Raw genomic sequence first — 18,902 nt, forward strand, 5'->3', positions numbered from 1 at the left:
AATCCTGCCACTGCAGATCTCTGAAGTATTGCTGGAAAACCTGCTGGAGTTCCGCTAAGTTGATTTCGGTCATCTAAGGAAAACCCGTCATATCTGTTCTCACATCTTCATAATTCAGCAGTGGAACTACAAAGCCATTCGCATCTAATTTTTATATCTCGTAATCAAATGCTCAACATAATGAGCGAGCGGCGATAAAAATGTTTCAATCAAGAACAACTCAATATGCATATACTTTCGATTTTAAGCCATTTTTTAAAAGTAGATTTTTAGTAAAAAAAAACGAAAAAAAGAAAAAAAAAATGAATTGATTAGTGGAAACAGAACTGGTTGGCGTGCCGAAATTGAAATTCCTGCTAATGGCTGTCTAACAATATGACGACAGTTCGACTTACTGGTAAGCCGCGTACTTTTCAAAGATAACTTTTTTTTTGATGTTTTGCAGATTTTCTAAAAGTTTTCCGTAGTTAATGGGTCTACTATATTCGAATAGTATCATACACAACATGGACTGCGTCAGATACGCAAAAATTACGCTGTCGTCAAATTTTTACGAAATGACAGCTTGAAGATAAATCTATAATTCGTTAATCTCAGGCAAGACCTTTCGTAAGGCCCTTATTATATTCACTGTGATAACACGCATAAACTTCTAGAAGCATCTCCCGGTAACAATGTTTAGCATCATGCAAACAAGACTTAAATGTTTGGAAATGCTTTCTTTACCGAGTGCGAGAAACCAAATTACAGAAGACGACAACAAGCAGAGAAATATCAGCAGAAACTAAAATAAATAGGGCATTTTATAACCAGAACCACTAACAAGAGAACTTGAAGCAAAATTCAATTTTGCCTAATGTCAAACCAATTAAGTTAAGTGAATTTATTCGGAACAAACGGATTGTTTGTGACGACTTCTGGTGTGATGCCCAATACTTTGACACAGGACACGTATTTCTTTCGATTTTGTTGACAAATCGGCCCGCACATTCGCCCTAACAAAACAATTTGATGTTATAATCACAACATTGCAATGAAACTTAATTTAAAATATAGAAAGGGCTGAATAGTGAAGGCAGGCATGAATTCAGGTCAAAAACGTAGGGAAAAAAGCAAATATGTGGCAAGCGCGTTTGAATACCACAATCAAAATGAAAGCCACCAGCAGAGATGAAGAGATCCAGAAAAGGCACAAAATGAATATATGAACAGAATATTTATGGAAATCGCAAATGAACTGGGCTGTGAAAATGAACCCATTAAGGATCTCGATTCATTGCTAAAGTAAGAACAGATAGAATGGATAAGATAATGCATTAAGTTTCGCAGAGGTAGTTTCATAAGTTTTAGTGATCGCTAGGGGGAAAGTTGATTAGTCAACAGATGTGAAGACTCGACATAGGGAAGGAAAGAAGGCTTCTAAGTTCCAGAAAGCGAAAGTTTTATAGTCCGTATTTTAAAAAAACCGGGCAAACGACGCAGACAAAATAAGATGAGCGGATAATTTAAATAAGCTGCAAGGATGTAAGTGAAACTCTGGGTTTGAATAATGAAAAGCGCTAAGACAAAGGAGATCAACGTTACCAAATGCAACAGAAAGGAAAGTGAAAAGAGTGAGGAGACCTCTTGTGATAATACCAAAGTATTAAACTACGTTACCACAGGAAGAAAAAAGAATGAGGCAAAATTGAAGTACGACTTTAACCAAAAACCTAAACAGGCGTTCATACGAATGGAAAAGGGACTAGAACTTCGATGAATTTGGGGATTTAGGCAGCATCAGACAGTAAGTAAACTAACCTCCACAGTTCTCACAAGGCCAGTGACATCCATGACATTCTGGGATCATGCAGTCACAAAGAGCTACGCTTTCTTCACCAGGAACTATAAGCTTCCCTTTTTTGTCATGGAATATGTTCCGTTTCTCTTGGATAGGCTCCTTATCCTCTGTAAATTCTTCGCGTTAGCAAACTAGATGAAATATCTGACTACACCTCATCAAAAATGACATTTTACACATAGGCACCGGTATTTGCTTGCCTCATGATGGGTATCCGGGTTCGGTTGGGACCGAGCACAGGGCAGGCAATGCATGACATTTAGAAAAAGAGTATGATATTCAGGATGCGTCGTGGTCCCCTGACAAACATAAGTACCGGCGACTACGGATATTTTTGCAGAAATTGTTCTACGATTACATACCGTTTATCTTTCGTCGAGAACGGCGGCTCTTAATCGGCTGAGACATAGACCCTCCAGGATTTATGAACTGTAATTTTCCTAATTCTCTCTGCATTTGTCTTTGACGACCTGGAACATATTTACATTGGTGAAGCCCAAAAAACGGCACAAACACGAAAAATTCATATCGATCCAACATCATAATAAAAATCATCATTTAAAATGTAAACTGACAAATCTCATCAGCTGTCATTGGAACACCTTCATCATTGATCTCGTCAAAGAATACAATGTTCGCCGAGCTAGCGTCATGACGTCCTGTTTCAACATCGGCACCTTCGACCTTAAAATTAGCTGAATGAACTGCGGTCAAAGCTGATGGCTCTCCCTATTTCATTACTCGGCTGATCAACAATAATAGAAAAGTGAAAAATAATAGATAGTACAAAAATGACACCAAAATTCGTTCTCAAGCAGTCGTCAAGACCATTATGGTGTTAGCTCGCTCCCTCTAGTTCCAATTGATATCCTGTTTGCAAAAATAATTGCATCAATTCACTAAGTGAAATGAGAACCGTCTAAACCGATTTTCCCTCTCATCCTTTTTCTTGTCACTGTTTTGTTCCTGTTCCACGACAAAAGCGTTCTGTAGTTGCAATGCTTTTCTTAGTTGCTAACGTGAAATGTTATCGATCAGTGGGATTTTCGCAATGCGACTACTCGAAGACCCAAAACATTTACTAAGGACTACAAATAGCTTTGGTTGTGATCTGACAACAAAACAATGCCAATTTTTCGTTCAGCAGTCGCATATGATCCCATGTTCATGTATGAACGTCGAAAAAACAGGTATTTAATTCAAGAAAAGAAAAATTTCACCTGAAGAAGCATGTAAAAGATGGTATCGTGCAGAAAGTGTGAAAAAAAAAACAAACAACCCACAAAAGTCAAAAACATAGTTTTCAAAAGTAGGATGAACATCAAAACAGGCATCGTTTCATAAAATACTCAAAAAGTGCCTTACTACTCGCTCAAACAAACTAAGAGGAACGAAATTACCAATGAAATGTACTTCAGGCACACCAACGTTGCAAACGCATACATTAACGAAGCGCTTCTTTTCGATGACCTTATGTATTTACGCAGGAACCCCAACCGAGCTGTTACTGTTCTTTTGAGAAGCACACGTGCTGTTAGCATCGTATGGTTTTCTTTCGAAATGTGGCGAAAAAACAATTCTGGAACAGAACGCCTTTCTTTAGCAATGAAACAAGAGAATTGAAAGAATATTGTAGAAATGAACAACGTTTACAGTGTTTTTTTTAATGTAGTGAAGCTTCAATCTTACACCGTACCCATGGAAACTAGAAGCGCTGAAAATTTTCGCAGTGATCAGAGACCAACCCGTGCTTTGCGCACCTGAACGTAATTCGTATCTGTTTAATACAGTTTGTGGGATTTTCAATTACTCAAATAAATACTCCTATTCTTCAGTTTTTTTCAGAAAAAAGTTTGGTAGCAAGTTCTGGAAAGCAGAGGAGGACTAACATGATGCTCCTGTGTCAAATTGGAATTGGCGGCCGCTCTAGCGTGTGCAAGCCCGACCAAAAGAGAAAGCGCATCGTTGGTAGATGACATTATTCACCTGTATGAAAAAAAACATTAGTACTTACAACCTAACCTAGAATCATATTGCGCTATGGCCATTACCTGCTGGAGCAACTATCAACGATCTACTAGGGTTCTTCAGGTAGGAGCATTCGACGCACTTAACCTATTCCTAGAAGTGAGAAATAGAAATATGACGGTTCAAAATCAGTTTTTAAGAAAAAGAAAACAAAATCCGAGGTGGAACAAGATAGCACCAGAAAAATACATATAGAAATTTTGTTAAAAGTGGAAACATTATGAAAGGGAAGACAGAACAAGCGCAATGTTGATGGTTCAACTGGAACTAATGGATGGACTAGGAACTGAATAAGAAAGGGGTGGTGAGCCACTTAAATGCGCTATTATTTCCGAAAGTAAATAACTAGATTAGTGAAACTAAGAAAAGTGAAAGTGAACTGAGACCTAAAAACTAGTTTCTTGGATGACAGCATGTAAACTAAAGTTACTAAGAGAAAAAAAGTAAGATAGAGCTTCCAGAAATAAAGGCGCGGTTCGCTCCCCTCATCAACTACGTTTTCCGCAATCAACGGCGTCAAACCTCCTAGCAGAGAAAGTTAGGGCTACCGAGTAAAGCAAACTCTCAAATAACTGCAATTCAATAAGTAAAATTCCATGAAAACTCCTTCAAAATTCTGAAAATCAAACGAAACAGGGTGGATCCGCACACGATTCAATGCACGGTATCTTCACTGAGATGCACGCCAACGTGTTTTGTCTATTGGATTGTCGTACAGAAAAATAGATCCTACTGCGGGGCAACGTTCCGTGTTTTATGTGATTGTTAGTGAAGGCTGTGGTTTTTTTCTTGGACTTCTGTCCCAGGTTACGTCAGTAAAATAAAAAACAAAAGCGGATAAAAGATTCCACATCAATAATTGTCCGAATTTGTTCGTTTCAAACCGAAATAAGTGATATTTTCGAAACAAAAGCGGATGAGAGATGGACGGACTCTCAGTCTATGAATTAGACTGATTGTAGTTTATAGGTTTCTTCACAAAGCGCGTGTTTTATCTCATCATCTTTAAAATGTTTTTTAAAACCGATTTTGTCTTTAGGTGGAAAGGGGAGGGTGGGGGAAGTGGGGAGAGGGGAGGTGAAGAGAGTTGACACCAGTTGAAAACGATCATATCTCTTACATGTCCTTTATACTCTACTAAACAACCAGAACTTTTCGAAGAAGAAAATGATGAACATACTTGGGACTCAGAAATGGTAAGATTGTTCCGGTAATAATAGGATTAGTTTAAAGGCATCACCCCACGAATCTAAGGTGGTACGGATTTCAGATGGAGTTTTCGAATACGGGATAGTAAATTATGGAGAGAGGGGTGATTCCGTCCATATGTTCCTAAGAAAATAGAAAAAAAAAACGGCACGGAAGATGCGGCGTCACACAGGGCTGGCGCGCTCCAATCGAACTCCTTGTAGAAAATACCGTGCCGGAACGCTCGAAGCTGTATCTTCCGCGCCGTTTTCTACGGCAATTAGTAAGAAATGGACGGAATCTTGTGTCGTTACCTTCTGAAAACCCTTAAAGCCCTCATCCACAGCGATCCGGATGAACTGCCAGCCAGTTTAGGCTGGCTTAGGCTTATTTTGCCCTGGGGGAGGCCGCCTCTCTACAGATTGCTCATTTTCGGTCCGGTTGAGGGAAAATTGTGAAAGTCGCGCAATTTTCCTTTCGAAAACGTTCAAACCCCTCATCCACAGCGATCTGGATGGACTGCCAGCCAGCTTAGGCTTATTAAGCCTAAGCTTAAGCTTATTTAGCCTATTCTGACACCTACAGAAAAGAAATCCACTACTGATGTTATGTCCCGTCTTATACATTCTCCTTTTTCCATGATTTAAAACTACGGGACGAGCGCTACCAGACCTCGCTTGACCTTAAGCGATTCTGAATTGAGTTCGGACGCGTGGGCTCATCATTACAGAAGGAATTCTCCTAATTCGGTTAAAAAAAGAGACTGGATATCACGAAAAAAGGAAAGCTACCAAAAAGAAGAGGAAAACTTAATACAGAAGTATCGCCACTGAGAAAATACTGATGGTCATAGGTTGGAGTTTTAAAAAAAAATCGCTCTGATCGTATATCACGAAAACTGAAGAGCACGCGATTATCAGTGAGTTAATGGTGTTTACACTGAATGAATTCGAGTATGCATGCAAAGAAATTTTGTCGGATAGGGACCACACAAAGTGGTGTCAATGCTAAAAAAAAAATGTGTAGAAATTAATAGGGGAGCTGGATTGGCCTGGAAAACGACATAATTCGTACTACTCAGCTTCTCAGCTGTATTTAGACGAGCATAACCATATAATGTACATAGTATTTTTATAATGTATTTAATTTGAATACAATTTCAACAGTGAATACAATCTCAATTCTTTATTTTGCCTCCTTAAAATTGAAAAGAGCAACTATTTTTTTCAGTCAAATATAATTTTGTACACAGAATTTTCAATGAAATTAAGCATGGCCGCTAGGAGGTATTTTCTCCGGAGCTTTAGAAGAGGATTAGTTTCGGGATTCGGAACAAATATTCACTTATGGAAACTACAGGAAGATACAGTGAACTGAAACTGTGACCAACGTGAAACGAATTCCCTACTGTTCCTATACGATATTTATCAGTTTATATGATTATTCCTTGTTGGTTATCCGGAAAATTTTTGTTTGTCCTCTGTTAGTAGTCGCGATTCAAGTGCTAAAATACTACAAATTCGTATGACAATACTTCATTTGAGTATAAAGTAAGATGTAATTTTCTTTTTTTTCCAAACATATTTTCTATTTATTCTGAAATATCACTACATAGAGAAGAAAAGCATTTCTTCATTTCTTCAAACTTTTTTGATTTGTCGCTACTCATTTGAAACGAGTAGTACACAACCTTATAGCTCTTCAAAGCAGTAGAGCAATATACAACAACCAACGATTCAACGATTTTCACATTCTGTAGAACGTCCCCCGTTTATACTTTGTCGCCTTGCCAGCTGTCGGTACAAGTTCGAGTGGGACGAGTCTTTTCCGTAGCATGAGTACCATGAAAAATGCTAGCGCAATAACACAAAGATGATAGACCATGATATATTTGTAGCCTGATGATTCGAAAAGTGCCCTAAAAAATTTCTATTAATAAGTTTTGATGAGGTCCCAAAATGAACAAAAATTGTTAATGAACTCACGTGGAAAAAATAGGCACTACAAACTGTGCCATACTACCGGTAAAAGCAAAAAGACCTTGTATGGTGCCCTGAAAATCTACGAAAAGGTGAGGTATTCTGTTAATAAATGTATAAATGAGTGGGTGGAGTGGGATACTACATAGATTATTACTGTTTACTACTACTTTTTACTATAATTATTACTATTACTCAATGAGGCGATGAAAAAAAATGTTAATAACCGCGCTCTATAGTTTCAGTGGCCTGGAAATTATAGAAGAACCTGTTTTCTTGGCCCAAGGATTTCGGACAGCAGAGTGTTGCAAGGTGCAGAAATGAACGGGTAGGATACTCCTTGAATGATTCCAAAGTTGAACAAGTACAAAAACATGGGAACTCTACAAAAAAAAATCGTATTTGAAGGAGAAATTGACGAGAAAAACCACCAATGTACCTGGGTGTATAGTCGCACCAATCGTATTCATAAGAACAGCCACCAACATCCTTTGAAACCGTGCCATTCACTTAAATATATGGAGTTATTATGTATTCGGTGTTGTTTGTTAATTCCTTTAAGATACACCGGCGATTCTAACTTCAAAATTATAGAAGTTAATAAACGCATATACGATTTCCACATTCAATAACTTTCGGATGTAAGTTTTGAGTTTGTTTTTACTTCCCGTCCCTTTTCCCACCAGTTTTGGTGTTTATTTGCACCTAACATTTTATATTGTTTGATTTTTTTATTTAATTTTTAATTTTTATTTTCTAATTTTTAATTTTTTTAATTTTTTTTTTAATTTTTTGAATTTAATTTTTTAAATTTAATAATAATTTTTAAATTTTTTAAAATTTCTGCCTCATTTTTGTCTATTGAGTACGATCCGGACCTTTCATAGCCATGATACTGAGAACATCAAATGTTCTTGTGTCTTGAAACCTCGGCACACTTCTCTCTATGTTATCCACTGATGTCCCAATGAGGTTTTAAGAGGTGGGACCTTTATTCGCCTAAATTTTCCGCTTTTTAGAAGTGTTCAGAGGCTTTATATAGGGTTTTATTGGAACAATCCTTGCATCATATACCACACTGCAGCGGTGAAAACTGAGTCAAGTGAATAATGCCAGGGAGTTCCTTGTAAAAACCTCATAGGCGCTCTAGTGAAAAACGAAAGGGAACGTTTTTTTGTTTCTTGCTTAAAAGTTTTTTTTACTGATGCTAGGACATCGCTTCACAGGCTTCAGTTTGTAGCATTTGGATTTCTGACTTATTTTTCGGATTACTGTGAAATATTTGTGGCACTTTGCAGTTAATGGGAAGAGTTTTACGTGGAAATGAATTATGTGAAGATGGATGAAATTCAAGCAACCTTTCTTAACGTTCTTCAAGAAGACGGATGTTGGTGTTTTACTAGGACAACGAGCACAGAAAAGGGAGGACAGGGACTGTTCGACAAGGAAATGGAGAAGAAATTCAGTCTGTAGATATCTAAAGATCTCAGTGACGAGTGATCTGGCACCAATACAAGCGATAGAAAAGGAGCTTCGTACTGTGCCCAACACAGGTCCCAGTTTTAGCAAGGAGATAAGAAATAAGTCATTTCTTATAACTTGTCGATCAAGATTTAATTTTTCTTCCCTCAGTCCTCTCCACACACACAAATTCACCGGTGTCATTGTGATCTTTCCCGTGAATGCAGAATGGAAAATCCCCGGCTGTGCTGCTGATTATTTAATCGAATAATGGGAAGATTTTTAGATGAAATTTTTGAGATTTTGGAGATGAATTATGTGAAATTGGATGAAATTCAAGCAACCTTAAGCTCTTAAGCTCTGGTATAACATTTTGTTGCTGAAAATAAGATTGATCTCAATCGCTAATTTACCTAAAGGAGGCCTTGTAAGTGGTCCTTCATAGAATGGTAGAGGATAATGACAGAAATGAAAGAAAAAGAATCCGGTGAGTCCTAAGACAAAAACAAAGCGTCGATCCCTGTAAAACAACCTCACACATTAGATTAGTACTAATTACACGTTCCTAAAGATATTCAAATGTACCATTTTTTAATTCTTGTGGATCCTATCAGAGCGTACGTTACTGTCGACACTCCACAAGAAGCGATTTGTACAATTCCATTATAAAGAATAGCTTCTTCATTATTCCAATTGTACATAGCAATGGTAATTGGCGCAGCAAGCCTGGAATATTGATTTTGATAACAAAAAAATTATGTAATTAAATAATCAATTGTATTGTTACCCTTCGGTGCTGGCAACACCACATAACATCCACCACGTGTAGAATAAGAAGAGAACTGCTATTCGGTCGAATTTCGGGATCACTAGGAAAGGATCTCCTGAAATGACGAGTTTATAGAATGAAAAGAAATGATGAGAGCACCAATACATTTTATAACATAAAACAGAACTGAGAAGTAGTCAAAATAGAAGGAAATAAATAAAATATACTCTAAAGTCTGCTAGTAATAAAATAGAAATAGCCGAAATAGAAAGAAATAGATAAAATATACTCTAAAGTCTGCTAATAATGATGATAACATGATAATGATTACAAAGATTAGGTGTACTGAAAAAAAAACTAAAGGGAGGTTAAAGCCGAGAGAAATTAATGAAATTTTCCGTCAATGTACATATAAGTTTCTCTTTTTAAAAAAAGAGTTAAAGAAACTTCGTTTTCAGAAAAACAGCTCTAATTGTACATGGCAGAAATTCAAACTCAGACTGATTATTAAATATTACGAGTGTCGATATCGAGGAATTTTCTAAGTCTTGAAAAATCTTCCATTAAAATAAATTAAATTCATTAAATTTACCCTTCTTCTCATCATCGCTGATAATACCCACATAATTTTCAACGAAAAACACCTGGACAAGAAGAATGGAAAAAATACTGACAGCAAACCTGAAAAGAAGAATTTTTGCCCTATTAGAGTCGAGTTTCGTTTCAAAATCAGTTCTTTTAGCTGTCATATAACGTTTCTAACACTAACATAAAAAAAGCTGCAGATGTGTACATGTTGAAAATCACGGATCCGATGAGAAATCCTTCGCTACCCAACGGAACAAAGCATATCTGCAAAAACCGACTCTATTTCCACCATTAATTCATCATTTAATTCCTCTTTTTTTCAGAGGATCATCAGAATTCGAATCGAGCATCGCGAAACTTCCCTGAACAGCTGGGCCTACGCACAATCCAGAAGTGAAACCAGCCGTTCCGAATGATACGGCCCGAATGCGACTTTTTCGAGTACTTGATGTAGCAACGAAACTTCGTAACACTCCAAGGGTTCCTTAATAGAAAACACTTTCGAAAGGTGATCTTGTGAATCTCATCCAGTTACCTGTATGTAGTTCCGGGAATTCTTCTAAAAATCCACTAGCGCGTAAGTTTACTCCAATAAGAGCGAGTGCTAACTTTTTTAAAGTTGCTTCTCTGATGTTTTCTTTCAAAAAGAAGTGCCACATATGATTAAATAACAACTAATTCTACTTGCACTATTTTATTTTGGTGGAATCCATTCGGTGCAATCGATGCAATTTATGAAAATCCAAAAAAAAAATCCTTACTGGAGTTTCTATTTCATATGCGGTCGATTAGAATTAAAATCTCAAATCTCTTAAAAAATTAAAATCTCAAGTATAAACATTCCGTTAACCTGCACCAAAACCTGTCGCGAATCGTGCGATCAACATTGCCCATTTCACATTTGACGTTAGAGAAGGAAGTAGAGCGTAGACAAGATTCCCTAGAAATTTTATTTCTTTTTTTTTCAGTATAATCTTCCTCTGTAATTATTCTCACCCACTGCACTGATGGCGAAACCGAAACAAACAGGTGTTTTAGTGCTGCCAGTTTTCTGATTCCAAAATCCGAAAAGAGGATTTGCCTAAATCAGTGCCTGGGTGAAAAGAAGCGGCTAAAACAGCGTTAATGTTTCTCCGAAAAAGAAACCATCAAAAAAGTTCTGTACATTAATAGTTCTACCACTAATATCTACTAGATTGCACATCATATCCAAGAAACTTTAATGGTTTGAATGCTTGGATTTCTTTGTTTAATAACAAAGTTTTAATTTTCAAATAGTTTCAGTTCCAGTTCCAAAGTTTCAAATATGTGGAATGAGTGTTTCCAGCTGAGTTCGCTGTGCTCCTCTTCGCGTTATACATGGAAAAGAACCCTTGGTACAATTTTTATATTGAGCTCAATTGAAGTAAATGAAATGAAATGTAAATGTGAAGGTCCAATAACAATTAGTAGCATTAGTCGATTATTACTTCTATTTTTTTCCAGAGACAAAAGCATTGGAGACAGACTTTATTAAAGTTTTTAAAAGCAAATAAAAAATTAATTAAACGAGAAAAATAAAAAATAAATTGAATTCGATTAAAAAAAAGATTTTAAATGTGTTCATCCAAGAAATACTGCGTGGTAGATACAAATATGTATTGTGCAACCAACCAGAGCACATCCCAAACTCCCAGCTGCCGCAACCCATCCAAAAAATTCCATTGTAGCCGTCTCGTCCACCTGTAAAGAACGTTTTTTTAAAGTAAATTTTTTTGAGAAATTTATTCCTGTTACTACCTTTCTTCTGTGATTGGAGAAGCAATCTAAATCAATTTTTTTCTAGAATTTTACATTCCGGACTTTGTTTCTTTTTGTTCTTGTGGTTTACTTTTTTTTGAATAATAGTGCATAAGTAGAGCTATATAAATTCAGTAATGTCTTTTTTTCATAATTTTCTTTTCGTTTCGTTGATTTTTTTTCGTTTTTTTTTTCAGAATTTTCCTTCCGTTTGTTTTCTTCTTCCACCACAGTATAAGGCTAAAACATGTCTGTCTGACGGGTTCTTCTACGGGCAGTCAATGATTAAAGACACCTCAAATCTGAGTTACTGAACCGATATCTACAGGAGAATTGAGGTTCAACAAAATGATAAAACAAGGGAGTAAGAAATTGTAAAAAAAGTAAAATATAAAATAAATTTAGTGCATGACTTTCGGTAAAACACTGCAAAAAAAAACCTCGAACCTCGCTAAGGTACTGCCAAGTGGACATGAAGTAAATGCTCATTTGTACACCGGTCAAACAGTGAACAAATGTACATGCATAGATTGCGTTCCATGGTGTTTTACGTGATTCCAATCCCTCGTGAATTTTTGCATTACTGCTGTTGTTATGGGAATTTTTGATGGTACCATTGGTACTCTGTTCCTTTTTTGTAGAGAGTGATGAATCCCTGAAATAGCGTGAACTGTGCATAAATTAAAAAAAAATCCAATCAAACCGTAGTGGCAGAGAGCAAATAGCAGAGAGTGATTACAATCTTATCGAATTCTTCCTACGTAAGTGGAAAAATAAAGGAAAAAAAAATAAAAATGGGAGAAGTAACGATCTCCTCTTCGCAATTTGAAGGGATTTATGTTCACTGCGTTAGCCGACCAGATAATTAATTAAATAATTAATTAAGCGATTTTCAATGACCAGCTCACTAAAGGGCAGCTTATCACGATTTTGACGAGCTGCGGAAGGAGTAGCGAAAGCGCATAGTTCGCATTGCAGGTTGCGGAACCCAGGCTCGCGATTGAATGCTGCGTGAGATTAGGAAAAGATGAGCGGGACCGCGCTAGGATTCGGCTAGGATTATTATGCGAACTCCATGCTTTCGGTGTGGGTTCCGCATCACGTGCTATCAAAATCATGATTCGCTGCCTTTAAAGGCACCACCCCACGAATCTGACGTGATAATTTCACGATGGATTTGGATTTCCGATGGTCAAAGACTATACGGGTGCGTAGATTGCAAAAACAGGTGGGATTCCGCTCATTTCTTTCTAATGGCCGTGAAAAAGGGCCAGGAAGAAGCGGCTTCAAGCGTTTTGGGGCGCTGTTTTCCACAACGAGTTCGATTGAAGCGCGCCAGCCCTGTGCACACGCCGCATCTTCTAGGCCATTTTTTACGGCAGTTAGGAAGAAATGGGCGGAATCGCCCTCTTCCCCATAATCTACGACCCCGTCTAGGCATAACCCACCTGAAACCCGTACCATCCCTGATTCGCGGGGCTGATGCCTTTAAATCTGTTGTTGTTTACATGCATGAGATATTCTCTCTATGTGGCTTTTGTCTAATAAACAAGGATTATCCTCTCTATTTTTTCGTTTTTTTTTTTCGCACTATTTCGATCTTGGCTACTATATCTCACTATTCATTCAAACTCAGACATAGAGGAGTGGTTTTCTGGAAAAGAGGAGTACAGTTTCCATTTGCATGCCTACTAGTGCATTTATCATTTTCAGTGCATTAGAAGTATTAAGGTCAAATCCCTGTTTCTGACGAACTCGTCCTGAAATTTACATCTGTCATGACAGTTCCGAGCCGATCGCTGTCCTCACATTAAACACCTAAACGTACTCTTCTACTCAGTATGCAATTCACTCTGAAATAATTCCAATATTTCCTCTATCGAGTAGATTGAGAGCATTAAACTTTTGAAATTTTGAAAATGCTCAGAACTAGAACACGGGTTGCAAGTTAACGAATACTTGGAATATACACTCGAGATTCTTATTCAAACAACTGGAGTGAAACAATGTTTAAAAAACGTAAAAGTACCGTAACCGAAAACGGCGTATTTACAGCCAAACCTCGATATTGAATGGTTGAAGAAAAGGAAAGTGATAATCAAAGGTATGTCAAACCAATAAGAAGGCAATGTTTATATAATAATTTTTTATATAATTTATAATTATATAAAAAATATAATAATATAAAAAATAAAAATAAATAAATAAAAATAAATACAATAATATAAAAAAATATAATTTATATAATTCTATAATTTATATGTTTATTAATATGTTTATATAATGGGAAAAGCACAGCGTTCGCCTACTTGCTTAATAAATTGAAACTTTTCAAATAATCCGCCATCTAAGAACAAATAAATCTTTTGATTTATTAAAACAACAAAAGCAAAGTAAGTAATACACAGCGAAAAAAAAACAATAAAAAGCGAAAACAAGTAATAAAAAGAAGTAAAGTCAATGAACAAAAGCCATGTAGTTGTCGAAGGTACCAGTTTTTTTTTCATTTTCACATCCACAAATCTTTTAAAGTACTCACCTTGGTGTTGTTTTGGGAGAATTCATGAGAGAGGAGTTCGAATAAATGAATGACCAAATTTTCTGTGCAAATTCCCAAGGATTACATCGGTATGTCGCCGCTTTGCGTATTACCATAAAAGTTCAGCATTGATTCTGATAAGGTAAGGGAAAATTCTCTGAGTACAATCTGGAAAAGGCGAATAGTACATGATTTTCAATTTTGGAATTTAAACGTTTCTAAAACCTGAAACATTGTCACAAGTTGTATTCCACGGGGTGCCACAGATTCTTATCTACGTCTTATCGTTGGAATATTTTGCCTGTACCTCCGGTTTTTTCACGCTTCCCTGTCCCTGTTTTTTTTTTGAGGAAATGAGGGAAATATATTCGCACAGCGGTTTATTTAATGTGATCTAGTGTGCCCTTCTGTATTAGTATGGTAATGATATTCAGAACATCCTAAGTTAGGGTATTTTAAGAATAAGTGGCTAACTTTGTCCTCTGAATCCAACACCATTTTTGGAGCGTGGAAAATCACCTTCAGGTCATTTTGGACTGTGATATTGTATTTTTGGATTTGAAAAAAAAAGTTGGAAGACTTGCACCAAGGCGGAAATTTTTGTGAGAGGCAACCATAGATAGTGTTGGCTGTTGTGATTCTTTACAAGAAAATGCCATGAGGTGATGGGTCCTTCTTCTTGATAAAGGACCCACGTCATCATCATAATACGAGAAAAACAAGAGTAATAAAAAATCTGATAATCCGGTGTGACTGGTTTTTAATAATCACGGTAATAAGCCGTAAGAACGTGATCTTTTGATCACCTCTGTGGTACTTCATACGTCAAACGCAACAAAACCTGATTTTTCGCTGGACAATCGAAAAATGATGACACCAAAATTCTCAGAAATTTAATGTTTTGGTGTTCCTAACCAAGTAAATTTTTCCTGCTAGTTTTGGATTTTTTCCAGCTCGCTCTGGAACGATATGGAATTAAAACTTTTGCGATCAGGAGTTTCCCTTGATGGCCTATCAAAAAACAGAATTTTCTAATCGTACCGCCGAAATCGCGCCGTGAAAAAATGTGAGAATAAATTCAGATTTTTGACTTTGCTCGAAAATGTGTGCCCTCGAACAAAGTGCAACAGTTCAGCTCATATCTTACAGAAATTGATTCAGCTTGGAATATTTGATAGGAAAGGAGCCTCTCTAAAGAGAGTTCTTTTATTTTTTCGGATTATCTTTCCTTCTCTTAATATCTTTTTGAGAAAAAATTGGAGAAATTTGTTAAAAATTCCCAACTTTTTCCGAATTAATTTCCAGAAAATGAACAAGAATACTTCAAAAAGGGTAGTTCGACTATTCTGGAGCGCACTTCTTAATCTATAAAATACACTCCCTTCTTCCCACTAAATCTCTTTTGCACCAAGACATAAATGCTTATTTAATCTGTCAAAATTCTTCCAGAACTTCCAACATTCTTCGATTCCTGTGCTGATTACTGTAAATTTATTTTTATTCATCTTATTTATTTTACTCATCGTTCATCAATTCATTATATTTTAATTCATCAATTTATTTTTTTAAATTTTATTATATTTAATTATTAATTGCTACATAAGCTGATTATACTAGAGGGGTTGAGAGGAAAGAGGGAGGTGGAGTGGTTTTTTGGAGCATCGTATTCCAAATACACGCTTGTCGCTGGGAAATCTCGTTATTGAATCCACCTGGTCCATTTTCATACTACTGTAGGAGACTGTATGCTTGTCAAACACTATTCTCGAATTTGCATAAGCAGCGTGACATTGATGACCAGTAAAGTAAACAGCATGGCCTCATTAGAATACAATCATACAGATTCGAGGTCAATCCACAATCGCTCTTCTTGCCGCAACAAACACGTCCATGAAGTCCATTGTTATTCTTTTCCTGTTGTTCACTATGGAATCAAGTGCTTGGAGTAGTCCTGGTCCTGGTATGTGCTGTGGATTTTTTTTTCTGGCAGATATTATTTTAGAGGTTCTGTTTAGGAAGCGTGAACACCACTCTCTCATGTGCATGTGTGCTACGCGATGCGTTAATGGAGTTGAATCTGAAGGCGGCAGAAACGTCAAGAAGTATTTTATTTAATGTTCAATTTTTAATTTTTCTTCAAAAAAAATTTCCGAAAAATTTCTTGACGTGTGACAGATAAAAGGACCTATTTGTAAAGGAGTTGATTTTTATTTATTATTATGTTTTATATAATATCATCAAATGTTATTACGTTAATGTTTTCTCGAATTTAATAATTTTTAATTTAAGTTAATAATAAATTAAAAAATCAGGTTTTGTGCGAATAGTTCATTTACGTCATTTTCATTTTATTTTTCAATTCATTTTAAAAATCCTACAGGTTTTTTTACCCACATCTTTTCAATTCAAAATAAAATCACAAAGTGTTAAGGCATGACAACAACTCAGTCTCCAACGACCATTGCTGATGTAGAAGGAGACGATGAAGAGACGAACAAAAAATTCATTCCTTCAAAGTATTGGACCCTATACAAAAGCAACATCCTCAGAGCCAAGAAAAATCCCGTGAGTTCACCATGATCACCTTTACTCCCGTTTCTCCTCGAACTGGTCAAGCAGGTGTCAGTAATTTTTCCACTTCTATCGATCGTGCGCCAAAATCGCCCAATAGTTTCTCCTTTCGCGTGGGATAAGAAGAGCGTAAAATTTTGCCCTCTGAGGACCTTGTGAACCATCGGGTCGGGGGTCATCCTGTAATGCGTTTGACATCATGTTTTCCTAGTTTTTCTTAGTTTCCCCTAACCAATATATGATCTTATAGGCATCACACAAAAATCAGAGGTGGTACGGATTTCAGGTGGAGTATTCGGATAGTAGATTACGGAGAGGAGGGTGATTCCGTCCATTTTTTTCTAATTACCATAAAAAACGGCCCAGAAGATGCGGCACGTGCACAAGGCTGGCGCGCTCCAGTCGAACTCCTTGTAGAAAATAGTGCGCCAGAACGCCCAAAGCCGTATCTTCCGGGCCGGTTTTTACGGCAATTAGGAAGGAATGGACGGAATCACCCTTCTCTCCATAATCTACTATCCCTTATAAGAATACACCACCTGAAATCCGTACCACCTCAGATTCGTGGAGTGATGCTTTTAAACTTTTCGAACATACGATTTCGGCTAAATAACTTCGAAAAATGCGTGAAAATGGACGAAAACATATAAGAGAAATGAAATAGTCTATATTTAACCGGCAGAAATGATTGATTTTGAAAATCAGAAATGTGCGATGTTTGATTTCTCGAACAAAACACACTTAGATAATTTTCGACGTTCACAACACCACCCTAAGGAAAAAGAGGCCATTTTCGCAAGCCTTGCTACCTTGAAAATACATCCGTGAAGTGTTTTCAAATAACGTCAACATCTTCTCACTTCTCACTTCGCATTTCGCGTATGCGACTGGTTTCATACATTTATGATCTTGCAAATAGCCGTTCTCGGATGTGCCGCCCCAGCGCGTTACGTTTTTGACGAAGCACCAGTAAATTGAATACATGCAAATTTCAATTGTAGTAAATACTACCAAATTTTAATTATAATTACTCAGCTACGGTGGCTATCCCCGGCCATAGTTACACACAAAATTGTCAACTTTCTCAATTTTGTGCCTGTTCACGGCGGCACTGCTTGTAATTAAAGGCATCACCGCACGAATCTGGGGTGGTACGGGTTTCACGTGAGTAATGCCTATACGATATCGTATAGGGACTACTTGTCCATTTGGTCGAAAACCCATTCGGACGAATCGCAGGCGGGGGCGGAGCGCAATGGCTGCGCAGTGCGTCAGAAGCCATCGTAAGAAACAACGTTCCGCGGTCGTCCGTTCACATTGGTAAAAGGAGAGATGAAGGGAATCACCCTCTTCCCCACAATCTACGACCCCGTACAGGCATTACCCGCCTGAAACCCATACTGCCCAGATTCGTGGGGTGACGCCTTTAAATTACTAGTAATTACTCGAATGCGCCCAGGCATTCAAGTATACGCTCCGGAGATACGAAGCTATATAATATGAGACAAAGTCATTCACATGCTAATCAGGAATATCAGCAAGATTTTACCAAGCCATGAAAGGAGAAGAAAAAAAAAACTAACAAATCAATAAATCGAAAAATCGCTGTGGTCCATGATGAGGGTGGAAGAAATGCCTTGAGCCCTAATATGCAAAATATCAGGCGAAACATTTTCTATTGAAAGACTTGGATATAGCAAATATTCCTGATTTTTAGGGGTCCTACATGGATCGCTTCCTGGCATTGTTCCGCAAAAGATCAACGACACCTTCTCCTTCTTTCCTTGTTCAAGAGGATTCTCCATTACAATCCACTATTACCAATTTCGGGAAGACGATGATCAGCAAATATTTGAACAAACTTAGTATGTAACACTACAGGAACGGGCTGGAAATTCGAAAAATTCTAAACTTATAATGAATCCGTTTAGAATCTCAATGGAATCTCCTGGATCGTTTCGTATGTAGCTGTGATGGTGATGTGCTTCCAGTACTGAATGCGAAGACGTACATAACGATGAGCCTCATGCACGATTAGTATCGTCTCCTTCAAGGCATCACCCCACGAATCTGAGGTGGTACGGATTTCAGGTGGAGTATTGGTATACGGGATCGTAGATTATGGAGAGAGAGCATATTCCGTCCATTTCTTCCTAATTG

At 37.2% G+C, this 18,902-nt stretch overlaps 2 protein-coding genes across 6 annotated transcripts; one reads left to right on the plus strand and one right to left on the minus strand.

The window, feature by feature from the left end:
* Positions 1-873: 873 nt before the first annotated feature.
* RB195_000114 (uncharacterized protein) lies at positions 874-12,121 on the minus strand (the record flags this gene model as incomplete). 3 transcript variants are annotated; one of them, XM_064196273.1, is made up of 19 exons in its annotated part: positions 874-995; positions 1,801-1,947; positions 2,203-2,310; positions 2,416-2,524; positions 3,730-3,738; positions 3,818-3,826; positions 3,892-3,894; positions 6,899-6,974; positions 7,042-7,109; positions 7,304-7,418; positions 7,475-7,544; positions 8,910-9,016; positions 9,082-9,222; positions 9,284-9,380; positions 9,858-9,946; positions 10,238-10,337; positions 10,704-10,793; positions 10,850-10,934; positions 11,507-11,557. In XM_064196273.1, 19 exons carry the CDS (start codon positions 11,555-11,557, stop codon positions 874-876), a joined length of 1,596 nt encoding a protein of 531 aa, XP_064052152.1. The 3 variants fall into 3 exon arrangements, with proteins under 3 accessions (XP_064052152.1, XP_064052153.1, XP_064052154.1); XM_064196272.1 differs by lacking the exons at positions 874-995; positions 1,801-1,947; positions 2,203-2,310; ... (2 more) ...; positions 3,818-3,826; positions 3,892-3,894 and adding exons at positions 10,035-10,117; positions 12,080-12,121 and having other exon boundaries at positions 6,803-6,974; positions 10,234-10,337; positions 11,507-11,575; XM_064196271.1 differs by lacking the exons at positions 3,892-3,894; positions 6,899-6,974; positions 7,042-7,109; ... (8 more) ...; positions 10,850-10,934; positions 11,507-11,557 and having other exon boundaries at positions 3,730-3,819.
* Positions 12,122-16,061: 3,940 nt separating this feature from the next.
* RB195_000115 (uncharacterized protein) lies at positions 16,062-18,780 on the plus strand (the record flags this gene model as incomplete). 3 transcript variants are annotated; one of them, XM_013443780.2, is made up of 5 exons in its annotated part: positions 16,062-16,131; positions 16,187-16,273; positions 16,603-16,736; positions 18,460-18,607; positions 18,674-18,780. In XM_013443780.2, 5 exons carry the CDS (start codon positions 16,062-16,064, stop codon positions 18,778-18,780), a joined length of 546 nt encoding a protein of 181 aa, XP_013299234.2. The 3 variants fall into 3 exon arrangements, with proteins under 3 accessions (XP_013299234.2, XP_064052155.1, XP_064052156.1); XM_064196274.1 differs by lacking the exons at positions 16,062-16,131; positions 16,187-16,273 and having other exon boundaries at positions 16,605-16,736; XM_064196275.1 differs by lacking the exons at positions 16,062-16,131; positions 16,187-16,273; positions 16,603-16,736 and having other exon boundaries at positions 18,469-18,607.
* Between the last annotated feature and the right edge of the window lie 122 nt (positions 18,781-18,902).

This window comes from Necator americanus, chromosome IV, assembly GCF_031761385.1.
Source record: "Necator americanus strain Aroian chromosome IV, whole genome shotgun sequence".
Classification (NCBI taxonomy): domain Eukaryota; kingdom Metazoa; phylum Nematoda; class Chromadorea; order Rhabditida; family Ancylostomatidae; genus Necator; species Necator americanus.